The following is a 16749-nucleotide window of genomic DNA, read 5'->3' on the forward strand; positions in this document are numbered from 1 at the left end:
TGGCCTCCCTCAGCAAATGGCTAGGAGTTGAGCCTCCTCCACCAGCCTCCCATCTGCAGGATGGCTCTGAGGTGGAATGTGAGTTTCAAGAGGCAGCTGGTGAGTTTGGGATTGCTTGGGGGCACGGTGTCAGGCTGGAGAAACTGGCTGAGCTGCTGGAAGGAATCTGCCCCAACCTGCCGCCATAATCCTGCGCTGCTGGGAATCCTCCTGCTGTCTGCTCTAATCTTTGGCAGCCCTTGCAATCCAGGTAGGCATCGCCCCACCTCGCCATGCCTCCAAGGGGGCACGTGCTCCTTACCCATCAGCAAAGCTGGGCTGTGCGTCCCCTGTCACGTTTTGCCCTGGGACTTGTGGTTCTTCCTCTGAGGTTGCCTGAATTAACCAAATCCTCTTTTCTGAGCTGGCCCTGGGATGGTCTTTTGTCACAACAGGCAGAGGATTGTCAGTGACTCCGCTGCGGAGCTGCTGTGCCCATGAGAGGGCAAAACAGGCCTGTGCTCTTGCAAGCGGGAGCTGAACAGGTAGGCTAGAAACTGAACTGCTGTGCTTCAGGGAGCTGCCACAGAAACCCTGAGCGTGGTGTTTGGGAACCACCAAGAGCCGAGATCTGCCATGGCTTTGCATCACTCTGGGTCTTGAGGGAGCTGCGTGGACAAGCAGGTCCCATGTGGAATGGCTCGTTCTGACCAGACAGGATAGGGCATCTGAAAATGTTAGCAGTTGCAAGGCTGCTGGAGGGGAAGAGGCAAATTCAGGGCAGGAATATTTGGCCATTCCTGTTTTTCTGAAATTTTAATTTATTTCTTTTTTGTAAGTGGCACAGTAGCTAGGAGCTGAAAACCAGAGGTTCAGCAAAAGCTTACGATGAACATCACTAAAGCCACCCGATGCTTTCACGTTAACCATATTTGCCATCCCATTAAACAGCAGCCTTAGGTTGTCAGTGGGCTTAAATCTGCTCCTGGCAGATGTCCTAAATAAATTCTTCACAGGTCCTCTGCATGAGCTGTGTTGTAGAGACAAAGCCCAGGGCCTTACAAGGACATGGCATGTTGTAGAAAGATTTTCCGAGGGTGGTCAGGAGAGTAGCATCATTTCATCTGATTCCAGCTTCTTCAGCCTATCCCAATTTGGAAGTGGGAGGATCGGATCAGAGTCAGTAAATCTCCTGACAGCTGAGGAAAAGTGGTTGCCCTTCTTTTCTTCTAAAGTGCTTTCAGTCAGCCCAGTAATGGGACTTGGCAGGGATCTGTGAGTGCATTTCTGACCTGGCGTGGGCTTTCTTAGTGCAAGGCTTTCCTGGCCATGCTGCTTCCCAAAGGTTGAAGTTCCTCTGTGCTCGGCTGCTTCCCCACTTCCTGCTGCCTTCCCCTTGGATCACAGAGGAGAGGAATGAGCACATCCATCCATACAAGAGATCAGCTGGAGCTCTCTGCTCTACCTGTGTGACACCACTTCTCTGGCAGTGTGAGCCTCTGGGCTTTCTGTACATGCTGTGGTGGCTGTTGGTCTCTCCTGGTTGTCTTGACCGTGTCCGGACACACCCCTCTTGCACTGCTGTGCTGGTAGGTGACAGGCTGGGGAAGAGGCTGTCCTGAAAGCCCATACAGGCAAGTGAGGCTCAGAACAGTTTTCTGCATTTTTAACATGATTGCCTTGAAAAAAGGCAGGTGGTATCAGAGGGGTGCTCCCCTGGAGAGGTTCAGAGCAGCTTTTGCAGAGCTCTTAGAACTACTAGAGGGTTGGTTTTTTAAAAAAAATTGATGAAAGAACTAAACTGCAAGTGCTCAGTGTCTGTTGAATCCAGCTAAAGGTGTCTTAAACTGACCACCAGGGATGAGGTCCGTACCCGTGGGACCTGTGTGTTGAACTGTGAAAGTCCCTGATTTCAGCTCTGCTGCTGTACACACCTCACCTGGTCTCACCACCTCTCTCTCTCCATTGGGGAAAGGGGAACCCTGGGTTTAGCTTCCGACTGCACTGTGTGATCTCAAGGCAAGACATTTAATCTCTTCTTTTCCCTTGTCAGTTAATCTAGAAGCATCTAGGCCAACTTGACAGTGGGCTGTAGGGATTACTGAGTTTGTGTGCTCAGTGCTGTAGAAATCTACAGCATGAAATTAGTGTTTACAAGGCATTTGCTGCAGCTTAGTGAAGCAAAAGGCATCTTTCAGCATCCCAAGCTGTGCAGACTCCCTGGAGCTCAGGGAAGGTTCTTGGCATTCGGGAGAAAGAAGAATAAGAGATCATGGCACATGCCTTTTGAGTGCTGAGAGAGATGGAGGCTTGAGGAGAACAGGAGATGAGAGCCGTGTGTGAGAAATGCTGTTTTGTGTCCCTAGGGCCGTGGGTTTGGTTACAGGCAGGATCACAAATCTCATTTGTTCCTTCCCATGTACTGCCTGCGTTTCCCTGACAAGACCTGGAAACCTGAAGGGCTTATTATGCAGTCCTGCCGTTTAAAGTGCTCATGATTTATACTTGAGGAATCCAGGAATTTGCTCTGGTTTTAGCCGGACGGCGCACCCTTCCCCCTTCCCTGGGTCTGCTGTGCTCCCTGGCAGCTGCCCTAAACCCCGGAGTGCTTAGTGGCTCTGTATGTATCTAATTAGGTAAGCGCTTGGGATGTTATTTGCATGGAAGTATTACTCCAGGGGTTTGCTGGGGTTTGCAGAGTCAAGGCAGTTGTTCAACTGGGATAGCCAGAGAGTCTCAATGATTCTTACATCTGATCCCTTGGACTGGTAGGTTGTTGGGAGAGGAGCCTGAGCAGGGCTAGATGAAAAACTGCTGAGATCAGGGCAAGGAAATAATGTGACATGCAGCCACATGTCACAGAGCTGCGAGATGGCAAGTTCTGGTCTTTCTGCAGAGGAGGCAGTTTACAGAGAGGAAAGGGGTATGTATGTGGTGTCTTTCTCCCATGCCTGACAGGCCATGCTCCTTGCACATGCCAGGAATATGCCTGGAGCCACAGGGGTGCCACACAACAGAGCAGCATGTGGGAGTGTCCATCTTGGGAGTGATGGAGATCGGTGAGGTCCTGCTTGGTTTGTTTGGAGAGGGAGCTGGAAAATACAGCGGAGAGTGACTGAACAGACTGTGATCCCTGGGGCCCTGTACTGGTGGACTTCAATATCCCAGGGAAAGCTGAGAGTCTGCAGCCTTACATTTATGGAAAAAATCTATTTCTTTGCTGCTTGGTTACCTCTTGAGCTTCATGTCCTCTCTGCTGGCATCTGCTTTCCCAGGCAGATTTGCCTTGGTTTACTAAAACAGCTTTGGTTCACTGGGGCCGATTGCAATGGACGTCATGTTTTTTTCTGTCAAAAAATGTTCTCCCAGCCCAGGCCACCAAGGAGTCTTCAAGGTTCCAGCTGCACCACTCCCATATCCTGAAAGTGAGTGCATTCAAAAGGAAGGTCATGAATGTTTAGAGGGCAGTTGATATATCAGCTTTGCTGTCATCGCTTCTCCTGTGTTCCCAAACTGGGATTTTCTTTAAAAAGAGAACAAAACCAAACCAAAACAAAAAAACCATCAAGGTTAGAGGAGTTCTCTAAGCAAAAGCAAAACAAAACAAAAAAGACTTAGGGAAATAACATCTCCCAGTGGAAACTAGTCATAAATACAAAAAAGGCACTAGTTTTCACATCAAAGCAAAGGCTGTGGCTGAAGCCTTTTCTCACCAGCGTGTAGAGAGGGAGAAGTTGCAGTATTTTCACCAGGCTGAGCTCTGTGCATGTTATTTACATGAGCTTTCAGAAGGTGCCTAACACAGAGCAGAAGGTCCAGCCCGTCTCCAGCGTGTCTGCTGCAGCGAGCAGCTTCAGCTTCATTCTTCTTGGGGGGAAATGGCACCAGCAGCCTCTTGCTTTTGAACGGAGGAAGTGTCAGTTTTTCGTGGCGCAGGCAGCTGGGAAAATCTCCCTGACCTCATCACAGGCTTCCTCTGCGGCGTTGGGAAACACGGGTGAGGGGCTTCGGGAAGGGGCCGGTTGCCCTGTGGCGCGTGGCCGGGGTGGGTTGGGTCTGCCGTACAGGAAGAGGCAAAATCCCAAGGAGGATGGAGGAAGGGGCACCTCTCTTTGGGCCTGTGGCTGTGGTTTTACAGTCTTGCCCAATTCCTGCACAACGCCTTTGGGATGGGGGACAGATGTCCTGCCCCCTCTGATGTGAATTGTCTTTCCTGGTTGGTCTCCCAGGCTTTGGCACCTCTCTCTGGGCCATTGGGGCAACTTCACCTGACTATGGACCTCTCTGGACTGTGTTCTCTGTGCATCCAGCTTGCAGGCACCCCACGCTGCTGCATGGGGGTTTTTTTGGTAGCACAGCTGAGATCCTTGGCAGGAAGAGGCTGTAATCAGTTTAGAATGATGCTGTTTTCACACATTATACCCACACGCACATGCAAAAGGCAGAACTAACTCCTTCCTGTATTTCTCCCCCTTTACTGAAAACCTGCTTTAATTCTCTACCATCTGATGAAGGCAGTTGATCCCTGAAGCTAGTTGATCCTTGTGGCTGAGCTGAGTTGATCCCCTGAAGGGTTCCAAGGAAACAGGTGAAATACCACGAAATGCCCAGGTTGGGAACTGCTGGGGTTCCTCTCTGTGCCCTGAGCCCCCTGTGTTCAGCAAGCTGTCTCGCTGTGAAGGCTGTGGCTGAGGACGGTTTGCTGAGTCTTGGGGAGCAAACAAGGACAGAAGTGCAGTTTAAGACCTTTGTCAGCCCAGATCCTGGAGTGACCTCAGATAATTTCAGGTGGTGCAGGGAGGTTTGCCTAAGGACCCGCATAGAAGAGATAGAAGGGAGAGACCTAGTGCAGGTAGCTTTTTCTTTTGAGGTGGAGGATCTGCTTCCCCTGCAACCTGCTGTTGTGCTGGTACCAGGCCTTGGAGGGATAAAATCAGCACAGTTTTGTGCACTCTTCAGTGCAGTGATGTGTGGTGCTAATAGGAAAGTGGCCCTGGTATTTCTGCAGGCCTTACTCTCAAGGGCAGAAGCAGCAGGTAATGAGAGATGAGAACAACATTTTCATTTCCTGGTCACCACCCTTTTGGGACTTGCTTTCTTTTTTTAATTGCAATTTTCTTTTGGATTCTTTGTCTCTTTACAACCTGAAATTTGCTTTGTCAAGGTTTTATTTATCTAAGATCTCAGATATTGAGTTGTTGTAACGTTGGCTGTCCTGAGAACCTGTGTGTGGTGGCATTGGGGCACTTTCCCTCTTGACCTCATGTGGTTTTTTTGTGCTTTCTCATTTCAGAGACTTTGATTCTCTCTCCAAGGATGATGTCTATGAGAATAACCGCTTGGTAAGTCGCCGTTATGCTGTGCAAATAAGGAAGGGGCATGAGGATGACTTGATGGAGGTTATGTAGTGTGGGAGGACTTCGTGACAGTGGCGAGAGTGTAAGAACAATCTGTATTTTTAAGCGACAGAGAGGAGCTTCTTGGGAAATATAAGGGAATCTGAAACATCAGCTTCCAGCCTGTACCAAAGAGAAGATAAGATAGTTATCCTGATAGTTGCCAAGACAATATCTCAGGTGAAGGTTAAAATGGTGCAACACCTTCTTGACCTCAGTTGTTCCAGACTTGCAGGCAACAGAAGCAGGAAGCTAGTTTTACTTCAGGAAGAAGCAAAGAGGAAGATCCTGCTGAACTTAGACTGGTCTGCAACGTTCCCCTCCTGCTTGGGATGGCTGGAGCCAACAGCAGACACAGGCAGTGGGGAATAGGGAGATGCCCAACCCCAGAGGCTAGGGGTAGGACAGAGCAGCAACAGCTTTGGTTTTTTGACTCAAGGAAAGACCTAATTGCTGCAGAGTCCATCTGATAGTCTGTGGAAACACATTACCATCACCTTCCCAAAATGAGTTGATCTAGGTCATTTGGGTTTTCAGATTTAGGGGTCTCTAGTTGGGTCCTGGCTTTCCAGTTGGCCCCTTTCAGCCATTAGCAGCTTTTCCCATTCAAGGTTTCCCACAATAGGTTTCTTGCCCTGTTAGCGACCCCTAAGCTGGGGTCTCTCCTTGCTCCCTGCTCCTTGCAGCCCGTGTTCAGCAAGGCTCAGTCTGAAGCACCACGTTAAAGCCAGGCTGAGCAGAGCTGGGTGTCCACAGGGGCATTTTACACCCCCAGTTACCAGAAAAATCCATTGTAATTTATTTCTCCATTCCTTTTCTTTAGATCCCACACCCTGCACAGCATTTTGTGCCCCAGAGACCAGGCACCTTCAGTCCTTACCCACACCCTGCACCTGGTACCTCCCCATTCAGCACCCCCACCACTCTCAGCCTCTCCTGACTTGCTTTCTCTTTAGTCCCTGCCATAGCCTTGCATCCCCTCTCCCTTGGAGATTAATGCAAGTGCCTTTGGCACAGCAGCCTGATGGGCAGACCATAGCCCATAATCCACATATGCTGCTAAGTGGAAAGCTCTCAAACAGCTGTTTTACTCCTTCCCTCCTTCCTTTCAAATAGCCATGTATGCAGTTGTAGGAGCTGAGTGCTTCTTATCACAATATCCTTGACATTTCTGCTTGCTGAGACACAGGGAGGTGCTGAAGTGGCTTGTGCATGACAGGCTGCTGGCTGTTGAGCTGGGATGGCTGTGTTAACTGTGGAGGGGAAAGACGTGACACCCCTGAGCATGAAAGGATGGACAAAGCTGGTGTTTCTGTGGGGTGAGCATTTGGGGAGGCCAGGGACACTGCTCACTAGAGCTGGTGTTTGGCTGGAAGTATCTGCCAGCTCTAAGCCCTTCACGGTGCTAGCCAAGGCTCTGCTGGGCTCTTGTGTGGGGGCAGTGGTTTCACAGGTTGAAATAACACTGGGATTTTTTTTCCAGTGGAAACTGAGACTTCCTTAGAGTTACCCTCCCTGTCCCAGTGCAGCAGCCAACTGCCAGGACTCCTCATGTGGGAGCTGCAGAGGCACAGGCAGCTGAAAGAGACTTGGAGGAAAAGGCAGCTGCAGCAACTTGTTCCCTTGCTTCTGATGTCACCTTTCGAGTCAAATCCCTCTGTCCATCAGGGATGCCATAGGCTTACTACTTAACCTTCCCCAGGGTCCTTCCAATTTGATTTGTGTGTTATTTTTCAGAGAGCATCAGTTTTCTCTCCTTAGCACCTCTCTCTGCTGTTCCTGCAGGCCTTTGAATTGGCAGAGCGGGAGCTGGGCATTCCAGCCCTGCTAGATCCCAATGACATGGTCTCCATGAAAGTCCCAGACTGCCTCAGCATTATGACTTACGTGTCTCAGTATTACAACCATTTCAACAACCCCAGCCAAGGTGAGTGTCCTCCCACCCCTCTAGCTTCCAGTTTGCCCCCACTTGACAACCCATCCTTATCCTCTGCTTCCTCCTTCCTCTGGCAAATGGGAGCCGTGTGTGTTTGTGGAAACGAGGAGAGGAGTGTGTAGTACCTGACTCTCCTGGGTCTTGCTGGTGCTGCTGAGGAAGGCAGGGAGCAGGGACTGGAGTTGGGCAAGGTTTCACAAGAGGTGTGGAGTGATTTAATAGCCCGGGCTTCAGAGAGTAAAGAGGAACGCCTTGTTTCTCCTCCCTCTGCTCTGCATTCCTGCCGCTTGGGTTGGGCCACCACCCCTGGTGCTCATCAGACCCCTTTGTGAGCTGCTTTAACCCAATAAGATGGGAGAAAGCTAGATAGGAAACCCGCCTACCACAGCTATTTTTTATCACATCTGCTAAGTGTGAAGAGACTGGAGGACAGAAGGAGGGGAGCCAGGGTGGAGTGTCTTGAATCAGCTCATCTATCCTTGCCACTGCAACCTGAGCTGTGTGCTGCTCTTCCAGGGCATCCCTCCTGAGGGGAGACAAGGGCTCCAGGTCTCCTCTGCTCCACTCTCTAGCCACAACATCAGATGTATGTCTTCTGCATGCTTGTACTTCTCCTAGAATGCTGGCCTCCCAGCTGAGTGCTCCCACTGGGGACTGGTCTGTAAGTGCCAGCCCTAATGGGCAAGGGAGATGCTTTGCAGACCTGCTGACAGCCTGGAAGCCCTGGGGCCTGGTGGGTCACAACAATACATCAGCAGCTACCAGAGTGCTCTGGGCTGTAAGCATTGCTTAGGGAGTTGGTTACAAGGAAGCCAAGCCAAGCAGCATTTGATATGTAAACCAAATCACAGTGAGAGGCTGGTGTCTCTGGGCCACAGAAGGGGATGCACAGCAGAGGGCCAGGCTCTATGGCAGCCTTGCAGCCAACCCATTATTAGATTGTGTTTGTCTCTTCCACCTAAAATACTCACTGAAGTGTCGGGAGCGGCAAGTCCCATCCTATGTCACAAGGCTGGATGATTTTATTTTATTCTTCCCCTCCCCTTCCCCCACATGGGTGGTGTGAGTCATTGCTCCTCTGGGTGCCTGATCCTCCTTGCTTTCTGCCTCCAGCCAGAGTCCCTCCGCCTATGAAGCACCCAGCTGCTGCCTCCTCACCTCCTCTGCTGTCCCACCAGAAGCCTGTGGATGCAGCTGAGAGTTCCCCAGCACCACAGGTACCCCATTTCTTGATTCAAAGCCAGCCAGAGACAGTGGTGCCCCTGTGCTGTGGGTGAGGAATTTGGAGAGAGCCTGTCAAAGCAAGGGGATCTTTGCAAGGGGCTGCCAGTGTATTTGGGGGTGGGAGAGGTGTTTGGGATTTTGGTGCCTTGAGGGACCCAGCTGATAGAGTGATTTCTCTCTAGGAGTCTGTGGACTGGAATTTGTTAATGGCAGGAAAAAGATTGGGTGGATTGGTTCCAGATGGTTTCTTGAGCTACCCAAGGCACAAGCACTGCCCTTCTGATGGGAGGATAACCCTGTAGATGAGGAAGGAGCAAGAATGTGGCATTAGAAGAGCATAAAAGATTTTTTTTCTCTTGCTTCGTTCTTTATTTCTGGTTTTAGCAGATGTCTGGGAGGGCACGTTCTGCCAAGAGAGGGGCTTGCTCTTGAAGGTCCCTACTGCCTGAGGTTTAGATTGGTCCCTTCTACAGCTCTTCAGCCCTAGATAGGAGCAAGGCATGTTCTGGAGTAGCCCATTCTAATTTGGGAAGAGGCAGCCTGCCTGCGTCTGGCCTGGGGGGCAGCTGTTGTGTGCATTGCCAGCCCCTGAGCTCAGCCCCCGAGCTGTGCCACAGGCACTCAGCTGCTGGGACTTGCACAGGGAGCAGCTGCCCTGGAGGAGCCGTGAGGCTGGGGAGCAGCTGGTGACCCCCACCCTGAGCTCCCTGTGTGTTGTGTCTCAGGACAATGCCCCCCTGGACCCGTCGGAGCGGTCCCAGCGCAGCACGCTCAGCAGCACCTGCACGGCCTGCCGGCAGCACGTCCACCTGGTCCAGCGCTACCTGGCCGAGGGCAAGCTCTACCACCGCCAGTGCTTCAGGTATGGCATGGCATGGCATGGCACGATCCTTGGGTGATCGTGGGGCATCAGTGACCGTGCCCAAAGTGATAGTGGAGGGTCCCTTTTTCCCATCAGCCTCCTGTCCCAGAGATCCGACTTGCCCCTCATGTCCAGCCCTGTGCTGCTTGCCTCCTCTACTCCCTGCTCTCTTGCACTTTCCCATCTCACTGACCTGATATCCCAGCCCTTGGTGCTTCTCCCACCTCCGTAAACCTGGATTCTCTGCCTCTTGCACCTGCCTACCTAGAACCCCCCCACTACCTTCCGATGAGGTCTAAGCCAGGACATCATCCTACAGACCTCCTTCCACCTACGCCCATGTCCTCAACTGGATATACAGGCTCCCACGCTGCCTGGGGTGGTGCTGAGCTCTCAGGGGAGCATGTGAATAGCTGTAGATTGTTACCAAACTGAGGAATGAGGGATTAGATGTCAGCAGCTCTGTGGTTACTCCCTGGGCACAGGTCCTTACCTGCAGTGCCTGTGAAGTCATTTCACTTTGCTTTCCCTGCTCTGACGATGAAGGGGTGATGATGAGATTTTCCCTGTGGGCCACAGAACAAGAGCTGGCAAGTGGGCAGCTGGCATCTGAGGACAGAAATATTGAGCCAGTGGGAAGATACTGGAGGCCTCGTTCACCTGTGTAAACAGTTCCTGCCTAATCCACCTGGGGATGTGTCATAGAAGCAGCATTGCAGGATGGGGCTGAGCTGAGCTGGGGCCCATCAAGCTTCCCAACTGCAGCTGGAGCAAAAGCAGAGGCTTTAGGGTGAAGGTGCAGCATTGCTCATGGGCCAGGACTAGGAAAGGTTTCGTGTCTGCCTCGGCACAGCTTATGGCCCTTCAGACTGAGTAGTGAGAGATCCCTGTAATTTTATCTGGAATGTTTTGCCTCTTTATGCTTTTCTTGTTCTTTATTTATTTATTTAATTAGTTAATTCCTTGCTGCCTCACAGGCGCTGTTCGGTTAGGAAAGTCCTGTGGCAAAATCCCCTGTGGATTGATGGAGATAAAATGAAAACAAACCTCTTTCTCCTCTTGTCCAAATTTGCCATCTCTTCATTTCATGAGGCTCCTCTCTAAAACTCCTGTGTCCTCATGCTTGTGCTCTGCATTTCAAAGGAAATCCCAGTCAACTGGACACCCAGAACAGAATTCCTCACCCAAAACGGTCAGCATGCCATGCAGGGCGGTCCGGTGCCATGAGCACCAGGTATTCAGACAAGAAGGAACAAGCTTGGTTTTCATGGGAGTGCTTGATCAGCCCCCTAGCCCTTGGCTGTCTTTGATGTACGCTATCCACCTCCCTTCCCTGGTGGAAAAGGGCTGACTTGGTCGGCAGGGCTGTGCATTACACTTGTGCCTGAAGGGCTTCATTAGGGAGGATTCAAAGGCTCAGTAGGGAAGGAGTGGATGATCTAAGAAGATGTGGCAGACAGTGAAGGACAGGGAGGCTGTTAGCCCAGTTTCAGCAGGCAAGGTGGAGCGTACGAACTGCCCAACTGTGTCATTCCCTCGTCCTACCAGCCAAATGCTGTGACCCTGGTGGGAGCCATGGTCAGCACCAGCAAGGGTGACACCAGGCTAGGCTTGTATGCTGCTTCTCCTGACTGCTCTTCAAGCCTCCAGCATAGAGATCTCCTGAGTCAGAAGTGGCCTAACTTTATTTAATATGCAGAGTTAGGGGGGAGGTGGTTTATTCCCCTTCCCTCCCCGAAATGTGTCTGATGGTTCTGTAACCTACTTGGACCTTTGGCCTCCACAAGGCAGCCCATAGCCTCCCTGTGCTGGCTCTGAACCAACTCCTGAATTCTAATTGATACTTCTTCCTTTTTCATGTCTGTGAATGGTTGATCCCTCTCCCCCTCTCAGGGCCACCTCTGACCTTGTAGCTCCTGCCCCCCAGCAGCTGCATCTTTTCCAGGAAAACTGGGTTTCTACTTCTCAAGGTCTGGAAACCATGCTGTATCTCAATAGTAACTGTTGCAATTCCACATCTATTGAGTCCTTTCCAAGTTGAAGGAGGAGCCCAATTGCATACAGTCTCTGAGTTGTGAACTCCCCATGTAACCATACAGTGGCATGATGATTTTTCTCTGTTCCTCTCCCAAGTTACTCCCCCAAGACCATGCTAGGATTTAGTAGCAGGGGTGGGATCTCCCAGGTGCACTGCCTTCCTTGAGAGGCAGGATGGAGTCCCCAGTCTCACGGGGTTCTCTCTTCTTGCTGTCAGGTGTAAGGAGTGCTCCAGCACGCTGCTCCCAGGGTCATACAAGCCCGGGCCAGAGGCGGGGACATTTGTCTGCACACAGCATCGTGGTAAATTGCCCATGAGTGGAAAGGCAGAGAGGAGGACCAGCCCAGACCGACAGTCACCAGAGCTAAGAACTGAATCAGGGGCTGGCAGTGTGGGTGAGGATGCCCTCCCAGCAGGAGCAGAGGTGGGCAAGGATGATGCCGACTCCCTGGAGAGCATGGCAGAAACCCAGGTGCCTGCAGAGGTGCCATCTGGCCCAGCAGAGAAGGACAGCACACCCAGCAAAGAAGAGACAGTGATGCCCCCTGCTCATGCAGGCAGCGAGGCGCCCATCTCCCAAACTCCCCCCAGACCTCCCCTTCCCAGCAAGCCCACAGTGCTCACCCAGGACAAAGCCAGCTCACTGGATGGATGCCTCAGGGATACACGGCCCACCCCTGCCCCAAGGAGGACCACTGATCCATCAGCACTCTCCCCTCCAGCCTCACACCCTGTCCCTCGGCCCAGGTCCACTCTCCAGGGCGATGGCAGTGAGTGTGGGCCTGGCATGGTGAATGGTAAGACAACACAGGGGTAGCAGGGGTTATCCTCCACCTCCTCAGCAGCCAAGGTGGTCAACAGCAGGTTGGATGAGTTTTGTTGCTCCTCAGTATCCTTCTGCCTCCAAATAAATCTCGGGCTTAGAGGCTGAGCCCTTGATTGCCAGCCATCCCAGTAGCGGAGAGAGCAATGCTAGGTTTCATGCCTGCCTGCTCCCTTCTACTTTTCCAGAGCTCTCCAGAGGGTGCTGCCAGTGTGGAGGGAAGGTGGCAGTGCTATAACAGTTTGCAGGTGGGAGGACAGAGGGGCACATCAGTTCTCCAGGTGCAGCTCCCGGTGTGGGATGGGGAGATAAAGGCAAAAGGGATGTTTGGGGTTGACTGACTGCACCGGTTGTGGAAGAAATGCCACAAGGTCTTCACAGAGTGGGAATAGCCAGCCTCCTGTGAGGAGATGTGTTAAGAGTTGCCTCATGTTGATTTAATCTCTTCGTGTCCTTTTGCTGTTGTGACTGTCTGACCATGTCTTTCTAGGTAGGGTACCTGAAGCCAGCCCCCCTGTCCCAAAACCCCGAGGGAGACCCTGCTCCTCTGATCGGTACGTCCTTCTGTGCACAGATCACCTGCAAACCCCACAGTGAGTGGGGCTGTGGGGATGGCTCAGCTATGGTGTCCCCTCCCACCTCCACCAGCCCCTGCTCATGGGACGATGTAGACTCTGACCAGCTCCCTTCCCTTACCTAACAGGTGCCAGTGCAGTACAGTCAGGCTGTCAGTGTTTGTCCATATCTCCCAGGGTCTTTGTCTCTTAGGGTTTGTAAAAAGTTTGAGGGCTTCAGGAAGGTGTTTCTGTGACACATGCAGACTGCCAAGTGCCTTCTGAAATGGCCCTGCTTGTTTTTGCTGAGAAGGGGATGCTTGTTGCCCTTGTGAAGGGTTTGTCCCAGGAAAGGTCCAATGCAGGGACATTGTGACTCTCTGGCTGCAACCTTTACACCTCCTGGGCTCTTACCCAGGAACTCCTTGTTGTTGGTTCATTCGTGGCTGCTCTTGGGATGGAGGTTGCACAAGCACCCCATGTTTGCCGTGGCTAGCTGTGTGCAGCAAGTGATGGCCACTTTCCTCACTGAGCTGTAGGGTGGACTTGCTGTGGGCTGTGTCCCCAGAGGAGCAGCACAGCTTCCAGCTGCAGGAAGTAGCTGTGATGCTCACTCAGATTATAAGGTGTTGAACAGCCCTCTGAAGTGTAGGAAAGGAGTAGGATCAAGAGGTACAAGTATCTGAACTCAACTCCCCCTCCATCCACAGCCTGGGGAACAGAGCAGGGCGTGGGATTGGTCTTGGGGAGGGTAGAACAGCTGTGCCCATAAAGCTCAGCCTTTACAGCTGCTTAGCAGATGGAGGCTGTAATATTCAGAAACCAAAACACTGGGGCCAGCAGGTAAGTCAAGCAGGCTGTGCTCCCTGCATGCCCATAGGTTTTCCTGCAGAGAACAAAACTTTGTGTCTCAGGAGGACTAGGGCCACCCTTCCCTGGATAAGAAAGCTGCTTTTGCATGGGAGACATCCTGCTCCATGTGCCCTTTCACCTGAGGGCTAAATCCCTGTCCCTGTGCCTCACCATCCCAGCTTGCCTCTGCTCCCTGCCACCTCAATCTGTCATTTTTCATTTCCCAGTTCTGGAGCTGCTGTGAGAGCCAAGGACCCACCATGGATGGCCTTAGTGCAAGCAGAGCCCAAAAAGAAGCCGGCTCCCCCTCCTCCCCCAGGCAGCCATGAGATTCTGAGTAGGGCTTCAGAGGACGAGGATGGGGAGGAGGTGGGGAAAGCCAGGAGTGAGGACAGCAGGTCTGATGCCACAGAGCCCAAACCATACAACCCCTTTGAGGAGGAGGATGAGGAGGAAGAGGAGGGTGCTGCTGCCCAAAAGAGCACGCCTGAGCAGGAGCAGAGTGAGACTGCAGCCAAGCCTCTCCACCCCTGGTATGGCATCACTCCCACCAGCAGCCCAAAGATGAAGAAGCGGCCAGCTCCACGAGCCCCCAATGCTTCCCCACTAGGTGAGCTTCCCCCACTCCTTTATCCCTCCTCCACAAGACCTGTGCAGCCCCTTGGAAGCTCCCACTTCCCAGGTGCCTCTGCATCACCCTGCCAGGCCAGGTCTCTATGCAGTGATGGTTGTACTGGGACTTGTGCTAGCCTTGCCTAGCCATGTCCTCTCTGCCCACAGCGGGAGTACAGCATTTGAGGCAAGCCTTTGCACTGGAGGGTCCCTTCTGTCTTCTTTGAAGACAGACAGCCACTGGTTCCCTTTGCACTTGTCTCTGCCTCCAGTAAATACCACTCTACCCTTCACTCCTGCCTGACCCCTGTTCTTCTCTGAGCTCTCTCTCCCTTTGCTTTGCAGCCCATCACCCCATCTCCAGGCTGTCACACTCTGAGCCATCATCCTCTACCCCATCTCCAGCCCTCAGCCTCGAGAGCATCAACTCTGAGAGTTCATCCAAGGTGCTGGGTGACACCGATGAAGCCTCAGTGCCCAAAAGTTCCTCGGAGCCCACTGTCCACACACCAACGGCCACCAAGACCTCCAGCACTGACAAGCCACTGGCCAGTGTCTCCTCCAGCGAAAGCCCTGCTGCCCCAGCCAGCCTCTCCACCAACTCCTCCTTCTCCTCCTCCAGTGAGCTGGCCAGCTTCAGTGGGGAGGCACAGCCCAGCACCTTGCTCACCAGCAGGAGTGTCTCCACTGGCAGTCTAAAGACCAGCCCCAGCCGGCTGCCCCCCAAGCCTCCTGCTGGGGCTAGCCCTACACCCATCCTCTTGGCTTCAGATGGGGGTGCTGGGAGCCCTAGAACACCCTCCTCGCCCAAGCCACAGCTGAAGGTGAGATGGTGACCTTCCTCCCATTCAGATCAAGGAGGCTTTTCTTCCCCATCATCCCCACTTCATCACAGTGGGGATCTTGAGTCCAGGTGTGCCTCTTGGATAGGTTTGGTGTGTGAACCCCTGAAAGCAAGCCTCGGGCATGTGCTTATTAAATGGTGGCTCTTCTCGTACTCTGCCTGCCCCACGTACTAGAGCAGAGGCAGGATGTCATGTGGTCAGGGCAAGTAGGAAGGGAACCATGAAGGACAATAATTCAGCATCCTTAGCAGAAAGAAGCTTGGAAACTGATGCTGTATGGAAGCACACCTGGTTTTTACTCCATGGTGAGGCTGCTGGTGGAGATCAGTGCTGTGTTCCTCCTCTAGGACAGTGTGGGGCAGAACAAATGCTAGGGCTGCCCTGTCTGCTCGGTCCCAGCTTTGGAGAGGCTATATCCCTTCCCTTTCCTGGACCCTCACCTATCTCCTTTTGTCTCCCCTCTCCAGTCTTCCTGCAAAGAGAACCCCTTCAACCGGAAGCCATCACCTGCTGCCTCCCCCTCTGCAAAGAAACCTCCCAAGGGCTCCAAGCCAGTGCGTCCTCCTGCCCCGGGTCACGGCTTCCCACTGATCAAACGCAAGGTAAAAGGGTCCTTGGGAACAGGGTGGGGGGAAGCCAGCTCTCTGCTGTCCCCCAGGGCTGTAGCTGTGCACATGCACTCTGCTGATGCACGTGTGGGTAGGGATTGCAGCAGGTGGCTGTGAGTGTGGAGGGTGGCTGGTGTCAAGGCTGTTGATGGCAGCACTGTGTTCTCCCTTTGCTCCAGAGTGAGGTGGCAATCTTTGGATCCACACTTAGGAGTTGATCTGTTGTCTCCCCAGTCCGACTAGTGTTGTCCAGCCTCAGGTTTACTGCTGGAAACTCTTGGTTGATGGTAATGGAAGTCTCTGCCTTGTGGTTTGGCAGGTGCAGACGGATCAGTACATCCCCGAGGAAGACATCTATGGGGAGATGGATGCCATCGAGCATCAGCTGGACCAGCTGGAGCACCGTGGGGTGGCCTTGGAGGAAAAACTTCGCAGTGCTGAGAATGGTATGTGGGGCGGGCTGTCTGTGGGCATGGGCAGGACAGACCCTAGGCTGCCCTGTGTCCAGCCAAGGAGATACCAGTGATGACTTCCTCCCTGCTGATGCTGAGGTTGGAGGAGGACAAGGGGCTGTGCTGCTGGGCTCCAAGTATGGTCACATACATACCCTAGACATGGAGATGTCCCTAGAATGGAAACAGGTTGAAGAAGAGTTAAGGTCTCTTTGGGGCTCAGGAATAGGCTGAGGTCAGGTTTGCTGTATCCCAGTGCCTCTCTCCTGGCTTGGCAGAGCCCATCCTGCTGCAGGGCAATGGGATCCAGCAGGGCTGAGGATGACTCTGAATTGTCCCTTTGCTTGGCAGACAGCCCTGAGGACAGCCTGCTGGTGGACTGGTTCAAACTCATCCATGAGAAGCACATGCTGGTGCGCCACGAGTCGGAGCTCATCTACATGTAAGTGTGTGCAAGCACATGGGGGGCACTGATGCTCTTCCAGGGAGATCAATCTGAGCCCTCCTGAAATTGTGCTTCTGTGGAGAGGCTGACACTGCCTCCTTGTCAGAAGAAGGGAGGGAAAGA

At 52.7% G+C, this 16749-nt stretch overlaps 1 protein-coding gene across 1 annotated transcript in view; it reads left to right on the forward strand.

The window, feature by feature from the left end:
* The window catches only part of MICALL1 (MICAL-like 1), a 21105-nt gene that overhangs the window by 2605 nt on the left and 1751 nt on the right, over nt 1-16749 (forward strand). Inside the window, exons 2-13 of the mRNA XM_010005512.1 lie at nt 5273-5321; nt 7161-7302; nt 8425-8501; nt 9207-9397; nt 11652-12232; nt 12753-12812; nt 13011-13065; nt 13892-14274; nt 14622-15100; nt 15589-15723; nt 16049-16175; nt 16533-16623. Of these exons, the coding sequence (XP_010003814.1) occupies nt 5273-5321; nt 7161-7302; nt 8425-8501; nt 9207-9397; nt 11652-12232; nt 12753-12812; nt 13011-13065; nt 13892-14274; nt 14622-15100; nt 15589-15723; nt 16049-16175; nt 16533-16623 (2370 nt within the window). The remainder of the gene's footprint in view (nt 1-5272; nt 5322-7160; nt 7303-8424; nt 8502-9206; nt 9398-11651; nt 12233-12752; nt 12813-13010; nt 13066-13891; nt 14275-14621; nt 15101-15588; nt 15724-16048; nt 16176-16532; nt 16624-16749) is intronic.

This window comes from Chaetura pelagica, unplaced genomic scaffold (genome assembly GCF_000747805.2).
Source record: "Chaetura pelagica isolate M959 unplaced genomic scaffold, ChaPel_1.0 scaffold530, whole genome shotgun sequence".
Taxonomy (NCBI): Eukaryota; Metazoa; Chordata; class Aves; order Apodiformes; family Apodidae; genus Chaetura; species Chaetura pelagica.